The sequence below is a fragment of the Diabrotica undecimpunctata genome, chromosome 4 (genome assembly GCF_040954645.1).
Source record: "Diabrotica undecimpunctata isolate CICGRU chromosome 4, icDiaUnde3, whole genome shotgun sequence".
NCBI classification, from domain to species: domain Eukaryota; kingdom Metazoa; phylum Arthropoda; class Insecta; order Coleoptera; family Chrysomelidae; genus Diabrotica; species Diabrotica undecimpunctata.
The window spans coordinates 128,571,632-128,593,314 of NC_092806.1; the positions used below are offsets into that span (position 1 = coordinate 128,571,632).

The 21,683-nt window shown below is 32.4% G+C and overlaps 1 protein-coding gene across 2 annotated transcripts in view; it reads left to right on the forward strand.

The window, feature by feature from the left end:
- The window catches only part of LOC140439996 (uncharacterized), a 994,918-nt gene that overhangs the window by 2,522 nt on the left and 970,713 nt on the right, over positions 1-21,683 (forward strand). Inside the window, exon 1 of one of the 2 annotated variants that reach the window (XM_072530222.1) lies at positions 4,378-4,845. The exons of the other annotated variant lie outside the window; for it this stretch is intronic. Within the exon in view, the coding sequence (XP_072386323.1) occupies positions 4,752-4,845 (94 nt within the window). The 5' untranslated portion in view covers positions 4,378-4,751. Of the gene's footprint in view, positions 1-4,377; positions 4,846-21,683 lie in introns of those variants that run through there. 2 annotated transcript variants of the gene reach the window in all.

A 21,683-nucleotide genomic window follows, 5' to 3' on the forward strand; every position in this document is an offset into this window, starting at 1 on the left:
TTTCCAATTTTTACGATAGCAGTTTGATTCCAGTACAGATTTTTAATGACACGAATATCTTTATCATTTATGCCTATACTTTTTAGCATCTGAATTAATATTACATGCTGTAATTTATCGAATGCTTTTTTAAAGTCAACGAAGCATGCAAATACATCTTTTCTTTGATCGCAGCATTTTTGTAATAGGATATTTAGTTCAAAAAGTGCCTTTATAGTTCCCATAACATGTCCAAAACCAAATTTGATATCTTCATGTTCACAAAACTCTGCAGTAGAATTACAAATCAGTGCACTAAAAACGTTATTGCAGTAGTAGAAGGAAGTAACAATTTTCTAAAGCAAATATCGTTCAATAGCTTTTTGTTTTTCGAATGAACGAAAAAAAAATATATATTGTTTATTTATTTTATTATAAATATTTTTACAACTACTACCTTCGATCTGTAAGTTAAACCGTTGTAAATATTTTATTTTTACCCATTTACATGATCATGATATTACTTACTTTGAAAAAATATTGCGTTTGAAAATAGAAGTTTATTCGTTTAAAAATTAGTTGGTATATTAATTTGCTTTTAACCAAATCTTTTATCAGAATTTAAAACCAGTTTTGGTATAATGAATTAAATCCCAATACAACCTCTCTCGAAGGTAAACATATTATAGAAGCAATTAACGGATTTTTTGCTCTTTTGATCGTTGTCGGAGTTTATTCGTATAAAATGGTTTTTTGCTATAGATATACATATGTACCTTAAAATAAATAAAACAATTTATATTGGTTGAATTAACAGCAGAGGTATAGGTGTTTTGATATACGTTGCTTCTAAATCAGCTTTTTGTGCCGACTGACTGCATTATTTTATAGAATTTAAGGAAAGTGTCTTTATTAAAATATAGGGTTAAAACATGCCGTTGTTAGCCCCTGTTTAGAATTTTGTATTTCTCTTCGATAAAGCTGCCGATAAGGTCTCGAAGTGACGAAGGTGAAGCCAAAAAAATCCACAACGTCTGATCCAGAGTGACCTCGCCAACACGCATGGTAAGCAAATCGTTTTATTTAGCCAACATCGCTTTGATCAAATGTCAAACCTTGTAACAAATTAAATAATGAAGAGTGTTTGAGGCACACAAAATGAACAAGGCCGCGTTGCTCAGAATCGGCGAAGCTGTGGGTGCGGTTCTTTGCATGTATAACAGAAGATTTGTCAGAATAGATGGACAACTTACAGAACCTATAGAAATAGGCAGCGGGATAAGATAGGGAGACTCATTGAGCCCTACGCTCTACAATTTATTCATGGATGAAATCGTCAAAAGCGTTAACAAAGGAGAAAAACGGGTGTGGCAGTCCAGTTGGACTGCCAGTAGAAGTTGTACTTCTATACATGCGTTCGCCGTTACAAATTTATATAGGAGTCAATCTGCACAATCATTTCATATGTAATGCTATAGGTAAGAGAGAGCAGAAAGAGAAACAGAATTAGGTATATAGGTATATGGTGCATCGTTTGCTGTATATAAACAACATTTGACCTGTAATAGGAGTATAGTAAATGAATGATTGAATCAATATTTTGATGAAAATCTATATTTTTATTTTTATATATGTATGAAAGGAGTTGAATGCAAATAAAATTTTTTACACATACTCTGCAGTAAAATTCATTGTTTATTTTGTTATTAAAATAAAAATACAATACAATACACTGCAACATAATTCAATATAATAATACAATGCACATTAAAATGCAATATTCATAGGTATTTAAAAATGACAATATACATGTCGATTTCCACAGAAAATCGTCCTTTTTTTGACGCCAAAAAAACGCTATTTCGAATTTAAAGGCACACTCCTCAGACCAATTTTTTTTTTCGTTCCTTACAGCTTAAAGTGAAGAAAAAAAACGGGTGTGGCAGTCCAGTGGGACTGCCGGTGGAAGTTACACTTCTATACACGCATTCGCCGTTACAAATTTATTTGGGAGTCAATCTGCACAATCATTACATATGTAATGCTATAGGTAAGACATAGCAGAAAAAGAAACAGAATTAATAATAACTTACTAACAATTAATAAACAACTTTTGACCTGTAATAGGAGTATAGTAAATAAAGGATTGAATCAATATTTTGATGAAAATGTATATTTTTATTTTCATATATGTATGAAAGGAGTTGAATGCAAAAATTTTTTTACACATACTCTGCAGTAAAATTCATTGTTTATTTTGTTATTAATATAATAATACAATACAAATTAAAATGCAATATTCATAAATATTTAAAAATGACAATAATATACATAAAAAAAATACACTACAATACAGTGCAACATAATTCAATATAATAATACAATACAAATTCAAACGCAATATTCATAAGTATTTAAAAATGACAATAATATACATAACTTTTCTACTTACGCAGATATGTTTAATTTACCATGTAATAATATTAATAAAAAAGTCCTTCCCGACTGGGAATCGAACCCCGGTCTCCCGCGTGACAGGCGGGGATACTGACTACTATACTACCGAGGACATGACACAAAAGTATTTCAAAATTGACAGTTCTGGATCATACAGTGATTTATTGAGATTATTATTTTGAAATACAAAAGACTAATATAATTATGAACATTTAATAAATAATACAAAACATATCACTTCAATAATAATATTAATAAATATTTGATTATATATATAATATTATATGTGTATAATATCTTTATATAATATATATAATATTAAATTATATATACAAAAGGAACATTTTTATATTCGAGAGAGGAAGAGAGAGAAAATATATCTTCTGTCTCTCTCTTACTCATTATCTTACATATATGTAATGATTTTACAGATTCACTCCCATACAAATTTCCAACGTGGAGCGCGCGTATAGATAGCGTATAACTTCAAAAATGGAGGAAAAAAATGACGGAGGATACCCATCGCTTTTTAAGCGATTTTTAAAAATTTTCTCATCGAAATTTTACCGTATTTTTAAGAAATACTTAAAATAGCTGTGTTATCGCTTCTATAGTATCTACAGGACTCTTTAAAAAATCAAACTGAAGGTCTTTTCTTGTAATTTCAAGAAAATTTTCTTTTCTTGTAATTTTCAAAAAAAAAAAATGTTTGTAAGTAATTAACAAAATAATCTTGTGTTATCATTGTTAACTCTTGCTTTAATGTTTGGATAATGAATAAAACCAGATTAAATGAAATCTTAGGCTTCCACGGCCAGAGTCAGAATTATAGTTTATTCGTCTTCCGGGTTTGGACCGTGTCATTTGTGAGTGACCCAAAAGTGGGTTCATCTCAGATGAACCCACTTTTGGGTCACTCACAAATGACACGGTCCAAACCCGGAAGACGAATAAACTATAAAACCAGATTAATTCAACATGATGTATTTAGGTAGTTCCCATATGGAGATCTCTTACCTTTTCCTTATAATGGGGAGAGGGCCTCTTCGGTTACTTTTGCCCCTGGCCTCTTGAATTGTAGTTACGCCACTGCTGAAGTGCTAAGAGAATGAGCCACTTCCTTATTGCATTAGACATGACACTGTTCCGCGCTTCTTCTGTTATAATAATAGTGGGATGGAAGATGGTAATTGCTAGGGGATGCAAAGAGTTAAATGACTCCATGATAATTGCCAGTGTGAAATATCAAGAGGCCGCTTCAACCTGAGCCATTACGTTATTTTTATGAATATATATATAAAACATCAAATTGCCAAAAAAATTAGAGCTTTCATAAAAGTTTCAATTTCAGATTTGAGTTCAGTGACTACGAAATACACTAAGTTTTATCCCCAAAAATTTTTTTGTTACCCAGTGTTTCAATATGTGATTTCTTTCTCTAATAATTATTAATTGGTTAATGCGTTTTTCTTGCAAGGAAATTTTTTAATATAGTTTTTAAATAACTAGAAAATCAAGATTGGTATTTTGCGCATACGATAATGTAGTTTTAATAAAACAATATCAACTGAATTTTTTGCAAAGCTTATTTCATATCTACAATTCTCTTTGAATCCACAATTCCTCTTTTGTGTGACCCTGTATACGAGTAAATTTATCATATGTCCCTGTGACAGTTCTCAATCACATATTTATAATATCAACTGATAAATAATTTAGCGGTATATCAGCGAAGAGTGACTTCAGTTCTGCTTGCACTTAGAAAGTTGTGTCCCCCCTTCAATCAATCCATTCGCCATGCATACACACTGACTCGACGTCTTTATTTTGTTAACTAACCTTCTATCTCTTTTATTCCAACTGCACAGTGGTTCATGCATATTGTTCACGCTATCAGAACGCGCGCGATATCGAATATTCTGAATAGACCGATGGACCTAACCTAGTCTATCTTCGAATGTGACCCACTAGTACAGAGTGTTGTATACTTCTCTTTTAATTTCAAACAGTGCGACAGTGTTGTGGTGTGCACCGGACTGTTACAGGAACTCTCGTGATTTTCCTCGAACCTTGACCTTTAAGTACGATCACCTGTTAAGTGATCATTACCAGGAACCATCACAATCAAGACGATAAGTCTGTTAATCCAGCAAAATATGCTTGTATAATTTTCCATTGACACTCGCTGTGTCGGTATTGTTTGTTTATTTGTAAACGTTTAGTGTTTGTTTAAGTTAACCATAAAGTGTGCCGTAACTATATCGGGTGCAGTGATTTTTGTGATTTGTGGATTGCTGTGAATTAAATTTGGAAATATGTTGAATTGCACAGATTTGGAGTGTATTTTGCATCATAATCACTACTATGCTCATCTGCATCATTTGAAACATGGAACACATGTCGATGAAGGTAGATTTTATTTTATTTACTTTTCTTTGATAAACAATTCTTCGACTTATTAAACAAAAATTACAACTGTACAATATATTCAATAAACTACTTAATTTTAGGACAGTTTATTTGCATTTAAGAGGATTTTATATTTAAAAACGTATAAAAACTAATTTCTGATTTGACAAATACCTAAATGAATATTTTTATTGAATGTAACCTACCTACCTTGTTTAAAAATAAATATATAAATAACTGTTAAATCTGACTACTTGGGCAATATTTATAGGTGTGTTGGTTATTTCACAGATTTGGTAAGATTTCTTAACAAATTACTTTCATTAAAGTGTCTAAAATGTTTAATAAGTAATATCCTTTTAAATAAATAATAAATGGAATCTAAATATGATCATTAGTTCTACTTCCTTTAAGTATAGTTGAGATCAGATACAATGAACTCAGATATACAAAATCTAACTCTACTGACCATTGTAAGAATAGCTGAAATATAAAAAAATCATAAATTTGCAGGGAGTAAATTGGATGTTTGGATTTGTAGGAAATGCAATTAAAAAAATGTAACAATAATAAGGGTATATAACAAGTTATATAGTTCGCTGGAAGTGAATTATAAATTGAAGAACTTAAAATTACAAATGTACTTTATAAAGAAAAACCATAACTTAGATTTCTATATTACGAATTATGATACATTTGACCAAAGTGGGTGCAACTTACTTAAGACATTAACATCATTGGTTCTACGGCCCAAGTTGAGCGTCGACATTCCTAAACTTTTTCAACCATTATTCCTTGGATCCTATTCCTTGAAGGTTAATGCCACATATATCTGTAATCCCCATTTACACCAATGTTCTATGTTAACCTTGGAGTACCTCTTTGCCTAGGTACCTCGGATAGAATATATTATGCTGTGTCTCCTTTACTTGCTCCTGATAGATGCCCTTCTAATTTCTGCTACAGTGATTATATCCTTGATTTGATCTATTCCTTGGTACTTATTATATAGATCAAAGGTATATTGATGACGTCAGGTTTCATTCTTAATAATTGGACCTATGTTTCTGAGAATTTTTCTCTCAAATATTAATAGTCGGTGTTTAATTGTGTTACACAGCATCCGTGTCTTACCCCGCATATTAGAACTAAAAGTATTATGATAAAGTTGAGTATTAAGTATGGTACAGTACATATTACGTATTACAGCAATGCATTGGTTAGAGATTAGTGTAGTAGTATCTGGGGGCTCAGGAGACTGACCTTGGAAGCCCTAAAGAAGACATCGAAGAGGATGTCGAAAGCTCGGCGCAATGATTATCGACGCGGTTCAACCCGGAAGACTGTTAAGTTTAATATTAATTTATGTAATAGTATTAATCGTGACACTAGGTTTATATATATTCTTATATATATATATATATATATATATATATATATATATATATATATGTCTTCATATCAATGCGAGATCCGTTTGTATCATAAGCTATACAAGATGAGATCCATTTTGCAAGGCGAGATCCGATTTTGGATCTCACCTTGTATTCACGTGTATATAGTGATATCTCGATGTAACAATGATGGGGGTACAAGGAAATCGATTTTTGTCTGGACCTCATTTTGCACCCCTTTTGGCGAATTTTATATTGCAGTAGTTCCACGAAATTCGCTGTAGAGGTCAGGGCGAGTGATCCGTTGTGTATATGCTAAATATACATTTTGTAGACAACCCGAGATCCGGTAAACTTGACAACATCCCAAATGAATTTTACAGTCAGCTCTCTTCCTCCCCTCGGCTTATTTCTGGTTTGAATAATAATATTTACATTATTAAAGAGCTCAGTCCAGAAAGGCGATTGTCAAATATCTCGAGAACTAGACGTCGTATCGGAATACAATTTTTACAATTTTTCTTATATATCTTCTCCATTGTTCGTTTTACAAAAATGTTAAAAATTTATTTTAATCGCTTTTAAAAGATCTATAAAATAAACCCAACCGCTTTCATTTTGATTGAGAGTTATTAACATAAATCTATTTTGCATATCATTTATAATTAAGGGACCAACTATGCTGTTCACGTACTATATTGTGATTCCAAGGGAATATTTTTCAATATATAGTTCATTTCTGCTAAACTTGGACACTGTACGTCAAATACGCACACACATACACACACGCGAGGCGTTCAACCCAACCCCTAGTGACATGTGTATACCACTGCTAGTCAGTGGGATCCACATGTCCGAAGATCAAACCGGTCTCGCTCCAGAAGAATCAATCATTCTGGTTCGGTACCTATCTGACCCCCAGGTTTTTCCTCCACCCCTTCAATACGTCTGACATACGCAGTGAAGGCTTATGAACTTTACGTCGGGCGATTTGGGTAATAAACAACACCCTCCGTATCTACATGGTTGTGGTTAGGCCACCTAAAATCAAGGAGTAGCTAGAAAGCTTTTCTCCCTAATTACTTTACTGAGTTTACTTTGGTGTTAGCATTACTTTGGACTGTTGTCCCTAAAAAAGTGTGTGCCCTGCACGGAGAGGCACCAACCTAAGTTAGTGTCCCTCCGCACAGGGAAAGTGTGTGTTCGGTCACTCAGCTGCCGATTTGGCAAAATTTAATTTGTTCTCCTCGCCAGCTGGGCACCCGACTGGTCTGGCCACCGAGCCCATGCTTGTCGCACATGGCCTCGATGCTCAGAAAATCGCGGTGCTGGTGTCCCAAATAGACCTGCCTTAAGGGCCTAAGCCAAAATTTTGGCTGTACGAAGAGAACTTATGGTTCTCTTTGTATTCTCGCTTGGTGCATATGTGTGTGCGACAGGGTCAGTATCGCGCAGATTGTGGGTTGAAGACCCGGAAAACTATGAATAGGTACTAAACTATTCCTTTCCACTATAATTTATTCGCGGTGTTAGAAAGGTATTTTCTCGATTTTTATACTAATACTAAGACTAAAACTAAGATATTTTTTTGGTGAGCAAGGCCTGGTGTCCGGAACTCTAAAATGCCAAGACCCCAGTTCTTACCTTTTTTTTTTCTACTTCTAACCCGCGTTGCCTTTGACTACTCTGTGCCTATTTCAATCCTCATATGTCTTTATGCTATTGGGACATATCCAGCTATCTGTTGTTTAGGTCGTCTATGTGTCGTCCTGATATTTGCATCATAATCCGTTAGCTCTCTCAGCTTTCTGTTGGGGTGGTTTCTTATTTCGTTGAAGATCTCGTATGCCTTTTCGTTCATTGTATGAAGGATTCTTTTCTGCTTTGTATCTCTGTATAGGTACCTTAGTGGTACATATCTCGGTACGTTTAGTGCTTCTCTAATTAGCTGGTTTTGTGCTATTTGTAGTTTCTTCCTGTTTGATTTACAGGTATGTCCCCACGCTGCTGATGCGTAAGTTAACGTTGGAAGGATTATGCTATTTACTACCCTTATTTTTGTGAAGAAATTTAGCTTGCTTTTCCTGCCTATTAATGAGGCAAGTTGTATCTTTGTTAGTTTTGCTTTATAAACTACTTGGTTCACGTGTTCAGTAAATGTGAGCTTGTGATCAAGGGTCACTCCTAGGTATTTAGCTTGATTGCTCCATTCTACGTTTTCATTAGCTAGACTTGGTTCCATGTTTGGTATTTGTCTCCTCTTTCTAAACATGACGGCCGGTATTTTTTCCGGGTTGAGTACTATTTTCCACTTTATACACCATGCATGTAATCGATTTAGAGAGCGTTGTAAGTCTCTTGTTGAGAAATTTACGTTTCTATTGCTTGTTGCAATTGCCGTATCATCTGCGTATAGGCTGAGCAGTGTTTTGTGATCACTGGGTGTGTCTGCTGTATATATGGTATATAGGTACGGAGATAACACCGCTCCCTGTGGCACACCTGCCTCCAGAGTTCCGACCTCGGACAGGGCAGGCCCTATCCGAACTCTGAATCTCCGGTTCGTCAGGTATGATGCAAGGAGACATGTCATTGCCTCACTATATCCATATTGACTCATCTTATAAAGCAGGCCTTCATGCCAGACTCTGTCAAAGGCCTTACTGACGTCTAGGAAGGCTGCCGCAGTGTACATTTTCTCGTTGTATCCCTTAGTGATAAATTCGGTTAGTCTAAGTACTTGTAGTTCGCAGGAGTGTCTGGATCTAAAACCGAACTGTGATTCTGGGATCGTTCCAATTGTTTCTGACTCTGTTTGTAGTCTCTTTAGGATTATTCTTTCAGCTTACTTAGTGATGATAGGAGACTTATTGGTCGATAATTCTGTGGAAAGCTCTTGTTTTTCCCCGGTTTTCCTATCATTACAACTTCTGCTTCTTTCCAACTGTCTGGAAAGTATCTTAGTCTTAGTATACCGTTAACTATATTCGTGATATACACTATGATTTTGTTTGGTACATTTTTAATTGCCCTGTTTGTGATTTTATCTGGCCCGGCTGCTTTCTTTAGATTTAGTACTTTGATTAGTTCTTTATTTTCTTCTGGACTTGTGTGTTCTAATCCGATTATGCCTTTTCTTCTTCTTAAGCGTCTGGTGCTTCTTTCTACTTCCTCCGTGAAGTCTAGGTTTTCTGCCGGGTAAAAGTTTTTCATATTATTGGATTCGAGTGTATTTCGCATTACTTCAACTTTTTCTTGTTCGGTATATACCATTCCATTTTCTTCGTGTAAAGGCGGTATGGGTTTTTTATCCTTTCTGAGTATTTTTGATACTTTCCAGAATGCAGATTTATTCGGGTTTAATTCTTGGATATATTTGTCCCAATAGTCACTTCTGTGTTCGTTTAGCCTTCTTTTGACTTCTCTGTCTAGTTCATTAGCGATTCTTTTGTCTTCTTGATTTCTTGTTCTTTGTGCTCTTCTTCTTTTCCTATTCTTTTCTTTAATGAGATCTTTTAGCTCATTTGATATTTCTTGGAATCTTCCTTTTTGTGTTGTTTTTGTTTCCGTTTTTGAGCTGGCATCGATGGCATTTATTATTGTTTGTTCTAATCTTGTTATACTTTCTTCGAGTTCTTCTATGTTATTGTTGGGATTGTCCCGATGTTTTCGCTCAGTACTCTTCTGAAGTTAGGCCAGTCTGTTTTCTTTATTTGATGGGGCTGCAGTGAATTTAGTTCCACTGCGCCTAGGGTCATGACGATTACGTTATGTGTGGAATCGCCTTCATTTATTGATTTTATTTCGTATTGTTGCCCTATATTGTGTAGAATTGCTAAGTCTATGTGCGAGGGGAGTTCTCCATGGAAGCATGTTGGGTCCATTGAACCCGCTACAGTGGTGTTGTTTTTGTTTTCGAGATAAGCACAGAGTCGTCTGCCGTTCGCATTTGTCCGTCTATCAAACCAGTTGGGCGTAGTTCAGCTTTAAGTGCTTCTATCATAGTATTAATGCCATACAAATCTTGTAGAGGAATTAACAATCTGCCTAATTCACGAATTTTATTTGAAACAGCACTTCTTATATGGGTCCTTTTATGCTTTCTTAAGTAATCTTCCGCATATTGGCATATTATTACATCCCCCTTTCCATTTAATGAAATTCGATCAGCCTGCATCGAATTAAAAATTTTAGATTTCAATCTTAATTTATCCAAAAATCTCTTTCGAGATTCTGTGAATGAAAGTATGGTTTGGCATTCACTTGCATATTTAATTCCTGCTTTGTTTTCCTTATTGTAATAACATTTTTTTGCATGTCGCTTCAGGGATTTTTGTTTATATAAACCTTTGCAGTATATACAGGGTAAGTAATCTGCTGATACAGTATTAGAATTTGAAAAAGACGAAGGTCTTTGGACAGGTCTAATGGTATCGGCTGCATGCAAATATGAAACATTCCCTTGCTTTCTTAGGAGATCTAACATATGCTTTCTAGCAATATCTCTTTTGGGTAACATGGTTATTTTTAAAACACTCTCCTCTTTAGGATGTTTTCTAAAAATATGCCTCGAAAAATTTGTTACGTTCAAACTGCAGTATAGGCAGCGGTCTCTCTTATTCCACACCCTTCCTTTCCGCAGACTACATTCTACACTTTTGCCCTTCGAAGTGCTGACCTATTAAAAAAAGAAAATAAATCAGTCAACTAAAGTCAAGGGAATTATTTAAAACAAATCACAGTGAGAAATTCTTACTGACCAATATCTAAGAAATTACAACATTTAAAAAGCCACAGCATAGTTAATTTAAGACAGAACAAATTTATTGACAAATAAGTAAATAATAAATTTTTGTCAGTCGATTTACTCTACTATATGGAACGTATTTACTCTTGTGCAAAACTAATATTTTTATGTAAAAACACGATTAGAATATTACAATGATAGCTTTTCTTATACAGATAAACTGTTAATTTTAAATAATTTCCCCTTTTTAATTTTGTACATAAATAATAAACAAAAATAGCTTTGAGAATAGAATTCAACAAATTCAATAAAACAGAGCATTTTAGTTATTCGGTTTATAAAGTTTATGTTGAATTATTTGATTATATACAGAAAAATTATAATCATTACTTACCTTTTGTTATCTTTGAATTTTGTTTCACTAATTCAACTAACCGCTGCCCTCGAGACATTTATAAAATATAAAACACCGTAACCGCAAATTACTTTACTCCTTGAGTAGGAAATATGCAATACAAGACGAGCTCTGGTCGCTCGACTAATACCCTTTAGAGCTGGCAACAGTGTGGGATCTCGCGTTGATCGGAAAATATCTAAAATTTTGTATATAAGTCTTCCCCTTCCCTTTTCAGCTACGGATCTCGTTTCGCTTTTAATTTATCAGAAAAATTTAAGTTTAAAAATCTTTTCCCCTCTAAGTGTGCCATGATTAATATGTTAATTATAAATATAGTTATGAACAATATACTCAAATAATTAATTTCCTATTGGTGGATCTCGGGTTGTCCTCGATTTAATCGGATCTCGCCTTGTTATGAAGACGTATATATATATATATATATATATATATATATATATATATATATATATATATATATATATATATATATATATGTTTACATATATAGAGGTTCTTTACATTGATTCACTACTCTCGATCAATTCGTTTCTAGTCATCATATATTTATTCTCAGCAGGTTTAAATTCAAAACTGCATAAAAAATAACTAACAAAACATTAACTTACGACATTAAATGAGAAGTAAAAAATTAAGAGAAGATCTGTCAAAAAACATTCGATTTGTAACGATTGCCATCATTTAAAAGTCATAAACTTCTTCCAATCAATAACAATATTGAAGCATCTGTTCATTTTTTTATGACACTTCTGGTTTTAAAATAATTTCATATAAATACAATAATTATTTTCAAACATCTTAGTTTATAAAATAATTAAATTTACTATCAAATGATATTTATTTATATTTTATTATTAATTTAATAATTCGTCTGAATTTGACAGGTCTGTTAGAAGTAGGTTTACAAGTTTACAGTACCGCTTGCTGTACCTTTTTTTTGTCGTCTAAAACTGTTTTATCCATAGTAACCCCGAGGTATTTATAATCTTCACATGCTTCTATTTTATCCAGGTTTTCCAATTGAATCACTTGTTTCAGAAACAATGTAAGTCCCAGTTTGACATTTTTGACATTTCGATATAAATTGTATCCGATACCTAACCTTAACTCATCGTTTTATTTAGAAACAAGATAAGTATTGGTCAAATAAACGATATTATATACACATTTTTACTTCGTTTATTTGAGAAACACGATCAACGAAATCAACAAACTGACATTTCTAATTTTGTAAACAATCATGGCGGAAATAGATAATAATAGTATTTTTCATATAAAAATGCGTGCACGTCATTCAAGATTTACGACGTCAGAACCCCACAGCGTTGCCAAAACATCAGAATAGTTAGTAAGTGAGGAATTTTTAAAATGTCAACTATTTGTCAAACTATTATATTAACAGTAAATAGACTTAGTTTTAAGATTACTGCAACACACTAAAATATATAAAAAAACATTTTAATACAAAATTATACATTCTACATTTTAAACTTACCACTTTTAGAAGTGGTAAGTTTAAAATGTCAACTATTTGTCAAACTATTATATTAACAGTAAATACACTTAGTTTTACGATTACTGCAACACACTAAAATACATAAAAAAACATTTTATTACAAAATTATACATTCTAAATTTTAAACTTACCACTTTTAGAGCATTAATAGTAAAAATGTGCAGCCATTATTTCTTGTTCAAAATAATCTATCTTATATGAAAGCTTTATCAGCTTTCTACAGACTATTTAGTTGTTTTGGCATAACACAATCACAATACACAACAATAATTAGTTTTTAAAGCTATTAATCTAAATTTAATATGTACTTATAAATACAATATATTAATATATAAGTAATATATAATGATCAAATTGTGTAAGAAATCAAAACATAAACAAAATTCTTACTTTAAAAAAGCGGCAACCCTTTAAAACAATTTTGCCACACGCTGAACTGTCAAAAAATTTGAAGTATTTCTATATTAGTTGCGTACAATTGTCTAATATATTTAATTAAAATAATTATTATTTTGTGGAATATTAGAGTTATTTCATAACATTTATATTATTAATAATAACAAATGTTTTTATAAATTGTGACGTGCACGCATTTTTATATGAAAAAAACTATAGTAGTGTTGATTTACAAGTTTTAAAACGGAAAAGGGTGTTAAACATGTGACAAATAAGTGTGAAAACATAAAAAAGGCAAAAGTAGAAGGCCTGGAATATCGAGATTATAAAGGGAGGACCGTTTCTAAAAAGAAATTGGAACTCCGTGCATGTGTTACTCATTTTTTAAGGCTGTGTTTAATATGTGAGGGTGAGGTGACATTTTTATATTTTAGATGCAAAATGAAATGCTTTGAGAAAATTTCTGATGCAGAAAAACAAGAAGTTTTTACTAAATTTTACATTTTCCAAACTAAAAATGAAAAAAACGCCTATTTTCAAGCTTTAATTTACACGATACCTATTAAAAGAAAACGCCCGAGAGTAGAAGACGAAAATTAAATAAAGGGCCACAGTACAGTATACAAATACTCGATATTAACAAATAAAAGAAAGGTAGAGGTTTGTAAGAAGTCATTCCTATCATTGCATGCTGTAACTAAAGAACGGGTTTATCGTTTTGTCGTCTTTTATTTGCTGGAAAAGCGCCCTATGACATGAGAGGAAAACAAGTTCCAGGAAACTCAAAGCCTGCTAACTTAATCCAACTTATAGTTAACCATATTAATTCATTTCCGACCAAAAATACTCATTATGCTGGAAACAAAAGGAAGTACCTTAACGAACAACTACTGAACGTATATAAAATCCACAGGATGTTTGAAGAACTTCATCCACAAAATATTCAAAAACCTGACAGAATTTATTTGATTAAGAAGTATGTTGAACTTGTAGTCAATTTCGCTAAACTTAACAAATTTTTAATTACCGATAACAGTATTATAAAAGATTTTAAAGCATGGTGGCCAACCTACTACAAAAAAATTGTTACGAAGTAAATTTCATCTTTTTATAAATAAATATATTTTAACAACTTTGAGTTAAAATATTTACAGAAACAATGTATAATGATTTTAGAACTAATAAATTAGGGAAATACTGCAAGAGACAAAGGTCTTGTTTTTTTAGTTACGGAAATAAAGAGTTTTTTAAGCTTTTTGAAAAGTTGCATTTTCAGACTTATCTTGTTTCTCTAATAAACGATTCAATTATAGGTGACAATGTTCCCTTCCTATGCATAGATATTTGGTCTTTTCAATATGTATAGTTAATCCATATCTTCGTAGGTATCTTTTATCTTCTGTGCTATATGTTCCAGATCTTCTTTATCGCCTGCCAATACTGCCTGGTCATCTGCAAACTGTAGACAAAATACTGTTCTATCTGTTAAAGGTATTCACATTCCTGAACATTTTCGTTTTCATTTTAATGATATAGAAAGAAAACTGAATGAACAAAAGGAGTAATGCTTCTTTAATATAGATTTTAAAAAGTGTTGACGATATAGAACCTCCCTGAGGTAAGCCCTCTGTCTCTCTTTGTCAACCATTTTCCATCCACTCCTGAATGTAGATCTCTCCCAATTGCTTTCATTTTTCTCTATCTTACGCCAATCTAATCCACTGTTTGCCTGCCACTACTCTTATGTCATCTACCCATCTTTTTTGAGGTCTTCCCATGCTTCTTGTTGTCGTCCTTGGTCTCCATTCTAGAATTCTCCGTGTCCACCTGTTGTCATTATATCGGGCTACGTGACCTGCCCAGCGCCATTTCATTTTTGTAATTTCTACCACTATATCCATAATCTTCGTTATACGTCTTATCTCGGTGTTTGGGGGATCTCGGGATCTTGTCTCTCAGTGATATTCCAAGCATGATTCGTTCCATTGCTCTTTGCGTTGTTTCTAATTTTTTAGCAGATTTTTTGGTAAGGGCTAGTGTCTCCAAGCCGTAGGTAGAAACTGGTAGTATGCATGTGTTATACATGTTTTTCTTTAAGTTTACAGGAATGGAGGTGTTTTTCAAGATATATGCTAGTTTGCCGAAAGCGCCCCATGCCAGTTGTGTTCTTCTTTTAAGTTCAGCATCTTTATTTGGTTTTCCTAGTTTGATGACATGACCTAGATATACATAATGTTCAACATTTTCTATGGTATGATTTTGTATTGTTATATTTGTCTGGTCTTGGCTCAGTATTTTGTTTTACTGTAGTTATTTTGTAGATATTTGTTATTTAATTGTTATTTAATTGTTGTAACATATCATTTAGTTCTTGGATATTATCGGCTATTAAAACTATGTCATCAGTTTATTTTCAATTTTTATTTCTGAGGTGGAGATTTTATTGATTGATTCGTGTGTTTTGTAATATCCCCCCCCCTTGCTAGTTAGTATATTATCCTAGTGTTTTGAGAGACCAATTAATGCATTTTTAAGTTAACTGCTAATTGTATATGTTTTGTGCAGAATGGTATTGTCGGTACATGATCTTCCGGCTATAAATCCGAATTAATCTTTGTCTTCTCTACATTCTACTTCTATTAGATCTCTCAATATTCTTTTATACAATCTGCTACTTTTGCTTGTGGTTGTTACCTTTTTTTGTAGATGGACAATACCTATGTATGCCACTTTTCATTGGTTCGAAATTCAAGTTGTCATTTGATGGACTTCTTAGTTTATTTACCGCATGCAATGTGTTATTGCGACGGTCATCCATTAGACACAAGAAGAAAAGGCTGACAAGTTGCTACACACTTCAATAAGGAGGCAAAAAGTTCCATTTTATAATAGAATTATTTATATTTGATTATTTATTTTCTAACTGTATATTTTGACTTTTATTATTGTTGGGTTGATTTGTTTTTAGTAAATACTATGTGTTTAATATTTAAATTCCCATCTTATCTTGTTTTGTTTGATAGGAACTTGTTAGTCATTGAAAAATTAGTTCAACTTAATAATAATTTATTATTATTTTAATAATATTTAAATAGTTGTTTTCTGGAATACGAACTACTTACATCTTATGGTAATACTCTAGCTAGACTGAATCAAATACACACACATTTTAAAGTGCCTAAAAAGACACTGTCTAAATTAAGAAGTAACTAAATTGAACAAGGTTTTAAAGCTATTAAAATCGTATTTAAAGACGGTAAAATACTAATTAATCTGAAGCGGAAAGTTTTCGATAAGTGTATTATGGTAGTAATGACCTACGGTGCGACAACATTGTCCCTAACAAAACACAATGCATTAAAACTAAGAATAGAACAAAGAAGGGTGGAGCGTTTAATGATAGAAGTAATAATAAAAAATAAGATCCGAAACGAAGACCTAGGAAACAACTAGAATTACAGATGTTATGGAAAGAGCTTGTAGATTGAAATGGAGATCGGCTTGCCATGTAGCAAGGATGAAGGATGGAAGATAGACTCGTAAGTTAACCGAATCGACACAAAGAACAGAAAAACGAAACTGAGGAATACCACCCATATGATGGTAAGATGATCTGCGAAAGTAGGCGAAAAATTGGATCCATACTGTACTAGACCGTCCACTCTGGATACAAACAGGGGAGGCTTATATCCTGCAGTAGTCTTAAAATGGACTGATGATGATAAGGAGTGTTGATTTTACCAAAAACACCAACTATGACCCTGCGTATTTTCAGCTTTTTACCTTGGTAAAAGGTATTCTAAAACAAACTTTATTACTTAGATACTTCTACAGCTTTAACTTTTTCCTCTTCTTTCTATTATATCCAATCATTTTGTTTTTATTTTATGCTGAAGTACAGCTTTCCAAAAAACTCTTATATATGCTCTTCTTCTTTCTGCTTTATTGATAGGATCATACCAGTTTTACTTCAATTTTTTGCCCGAACTAATGTTGTCGAACAACCTTTTCCTCGAGCATCCTATTGCTCTTCTTCCGGTTGAATATATCTGTAAAAAATTAATGAGAGGCAATAATATGTAATACAAATCATCAATGAGAAACTGAAAAACTTTCCTACAAATCGAACTACCAAAAAAGACTTGGTTTTAAAAAAGTAGAGGTATACGAGGGCACCTTTTGAGTATTTGACACACAACCCAACCTTCAAAGTGAATTCAAGATCCCTCTTTATATTTGCTTTATGGATTATCGCAAGGCGTTTGACAAAGTAAAGTCACAATATTTATGGCGGACTCTGTAAGAAGTAGGCGTGGTTTTGTAGCTTTTAATTTATAGATTAATTTTTTGCATTATGATGCTAATTAATATTGTACCCATAGCGTGCCACGAAAATTTTAGTTGACTGTTCTCAGTTGGCGTAAATTATAGACAGATAAACAGATTTACGTTTTTAAATTTACCCTCCGTTAAATAGGCGAAACTACACACGTCAGAATTTTTATTTTTTTTCGGTGGATCTATCTAGGACTATCACAGCCACAAGCACTGATTTCTTGCCTACTGCTCCACCATATTTTCGATAAAATACACAAAATAAAAAAAAATTAGTCCTGCAGCTTCTCCAACAAAAAGTTATACACTTGTTTCGAAAAAAAAAAAAAAATGCAATTTTAGGTTTTGTAAACTCTACCTATGGGTCTATAAAACTAGACATGTTTTGCAAAAGCCAAATCTTTTGAAATTTTTAAATCGATAAAAATGAAAAAATTATGTTTTTGGCGAGGGGGAGAGGGTGGCTGGCTAAAATTGTGCTGAGTCTTATTTTTTAATTAAATGAAACGTAAAAAAATAATAAACTGAATCAGGTTCTTTCGATCTCAAAAAAAATATAATTAATCTCGCACAAAATCACAAAAAACGTTAAAAACCTTGAAAAACAGTTTTTTGGGGGTTTGGAGATGTTTTTCCCAATTTTTGGAAGTCATATAGGACTTATTTACTTTACAAATTATACAGGGTGAGTCATGAGGAACTTTACATACTTCTACCATATGTAGAGTCCCTCAGGGAGCATATCATGTGGCCACTAAAAAATGTCAACTCCTCTTCTTTATTAATTAACAGGGTGATTTGTGTAATTGACCATTTATTTCATTTTACTGTAGTGTTTATACGGCTCATTTGATTTTTTTAATTTTTGCATGATACAGTACACTACTATCAAGCATTCGACTGGTATTAGCTAAACTAAAAAATTCCAGGACTGGCTTTGGAAAAATTAATTTAGGGATTCGTATTAAATATTACACCCTGTATAATTTTTTTTTAAAATGGAATAAGTGATTTTCAAACTACATAAATAGCCAATGAAAACGACATATGCGACAATGTTGTTGCACTTTTATTAAATTTTTAGTGAACGATCAAATCTTACCAAAAATAGAACAACCATAATGAAGTATCAAATTATAAGGTATTAATTTAAACAAATGTTATAAATTTCAAACATTTTAATTAAAATGAGTTCCTACAACATAATCTAATACGTAGAAAATTAACATCTTTACTGTCACTTTGTATTATCTCTACGATAGAATCAATTGTTTTTCAATTTTAAATTTTTACTCATAGATCGTATTGGGGCATTATTTTCGATAAATAATAAATTAAATTGATTAAAAAGTCAAACCTTTGTATTTGTTAGTTTTTGTTGATTGTAAATGATTAAAATTTGATGTCAAATAATAATACATTGCATCAACTGTACTAAATAAAAATAAATCTAAAAAAGTTTAAAATGAAGGTTGGCGTTGACCGTTTGACGTTTCTTGATATTTTATACCCATTGTCATTATTGTCATTATCAATTGTTATTTATGTGTACAAGAATACATATTTCTTCTGTCATATCTACGTTAAGTACATTGTGTTAGTTTTGGTAGAGCTTTTGTTACTTTCGTTCAAAATGCCACATCAGTTTTCGACCACAGAATATGCAGACATAATATTTGTTTATGGATTCTGTAATGGGAATGGTAGGGCTGCTAGTAGAGAATACCGCAGGAGATTTCCTAATCGTCGAACTCCCAGTCATCCAACATTTGGGTCAGTTTTTAAATATTTGCGAGAAAATGGCACTTTTACTAGTGGAACAACAGAGCGACATGTAGATGAAGCGCAGGAAGATGACATTATGGACGCCGTTACTATGAACCCTACAATAAGCACTAGACAAGTAAGTCGAGAACTCAATGTTACTCAATCAAAAGTAAGTAGAGTCTTACAAAAAAATAATCTATACCCATATCACATTCAAATGGTTCAGCGACTACATGCTGGAGATGAGATCGATAGGTTGGAATTTTGTAGATGGATTAACAATAATCGACCAACGCTATACAGGACACTATTTACAGATGAAGCCCAATTTACCAGAGACGGGATAAATAATTCACGAAATTCACATGTGTGGGCAGAAGAAAATCCCCATGCTATTCGAGAACGTCGTTCTCAGTTAAGGTTTTCGGTTAACGTGTGTATTGGTGTCATAAATAACCAATTAGTAGGTCCTCACTTTTTTGATGGTCCTTTAACAGGGCAGGTCTAGTTGAACTTTCTACAAAATATTTTGCCGAATTTGCTTGCCAACGCAAACGTTGCTATCCGAGGGATGTATTTTCAGCATGATGGGGCACCCCCACACTTTTTACTGGCAGTGAGACAACATCTCAATAATGTTTATGGCAACAGGTGGATAGGACGTGCAGGTCCTATTTCGTGGGTTTCAAGATACCCTGATTTCAATCCCGTTGATTACCATATTTGGGGACGATTGAAGCAACTAGTTTACGCAGTGAATATTAATAACCGACAACAATTAATTGATAGAATTATACATTGTTGTAATACTATTAGAAACGATCCCCATAGTATCCGTAATTCAATACGTCAATTAACAATTCGGCAACAAAAATGTGTACAGGCTGCAGGGTTCCATTTCGAAAATCTATTTTGAATTATTTTTATTTTGTTACCATTATTGTATCTTTTCCAGTTCTAATTTATGGGTTTATCATAACTATGTACATATTTTTAGTTTTTTTTTTTAAATTGTTCTTCGTTATTGTTACTAGTTACTGTTTTTTGTTGTGCAGTGACTTAGTTTATCATTTCAATTAAAATGTTTGAAATTTATAACATTTGTTTAAATTAATTACCTTATAATTTGATACTTCATTATGGTTGTTCTATTTTTGGTAAGATTTGATCGTTCACTAAAAATTTAATAAAAGTGCGACAACATTGTCGCATATGTCGTTTTCATTGGCTATTTATGTAGTTTGAAAATCACTTATTGCCTGGAATTTTTTAGTTTAGCTAATACCAGTCGAATGCTTGATAGTAGTGTACTGTATCATGCAAAAATTTAAAAAATCAAATGAGCCGTATAAACACTACAGTAAAATGAAATAAATGGTCAATTACACAAATCACCCTGTTAATTAATAAAGAAGAGGAGTTGACATTTTTTAGTGGCCACATGACATGCTCCCTGAGGGACTCTACATATGGTAGAAGTATGTAAAGTTCCTCATGACTCACCCTGTATATAGCTTTTAAAAAACCCTAATTAGATCTCTTTTGAAGTCTATAACATGAGGAAAATACCCAAAAAAAAAACTGATTAGATTTGATGATTTTTGGTATCTAGAAAAAATTAGAAATATATTTTTTAATTAAATAAACAACATAAAAAAATTAGATGTGCAGCAATCTCAAAAAAAAGTTATGCGCTTTAAAAAAAAAAGAATATTAATAATAATTTATAAATAATAAATATAATAAAAACGAAATAATGGTGTTTTTGGGGTTAGGAGGGTGTGGCAGGCTAAAATTGAGCTAAAAAATGAACTCTGGCAGTGAGGGCATTTTGGCAGTGAAGCCATCTTAATGGGGGTACCATTTGTTGTCTGAGTGTCTTCTTTCATAGCCTTAGGATAGTGAACAGAACATTTCCGCGGTATTTTGTATTTGGCTTTGTAATTTTTTATTTACTAATATGTAGTCTATTATGTCTAAGTGTATATTAAGAACGAGTTTGTGATTTTCAATTTGTTGTCTGTAGTGATCTAAAATCACATTTAAATTTATACATTTAAGATTTAAGATAAGTTATTTGACCTTCTTAAATTATAAAAGAGGATCAGTCATATCTAACATCAGAAATCTGATATTGAGAATCATATTAAATTTGTAAAATATCAAATAATAAGAAAAATGAATGGCATGTCTTGTGAGTTAACAAGTGACAGCAGAAAATAGTGTACACTTATACAAACTACTTATTTCCTGAAAAAAATCATC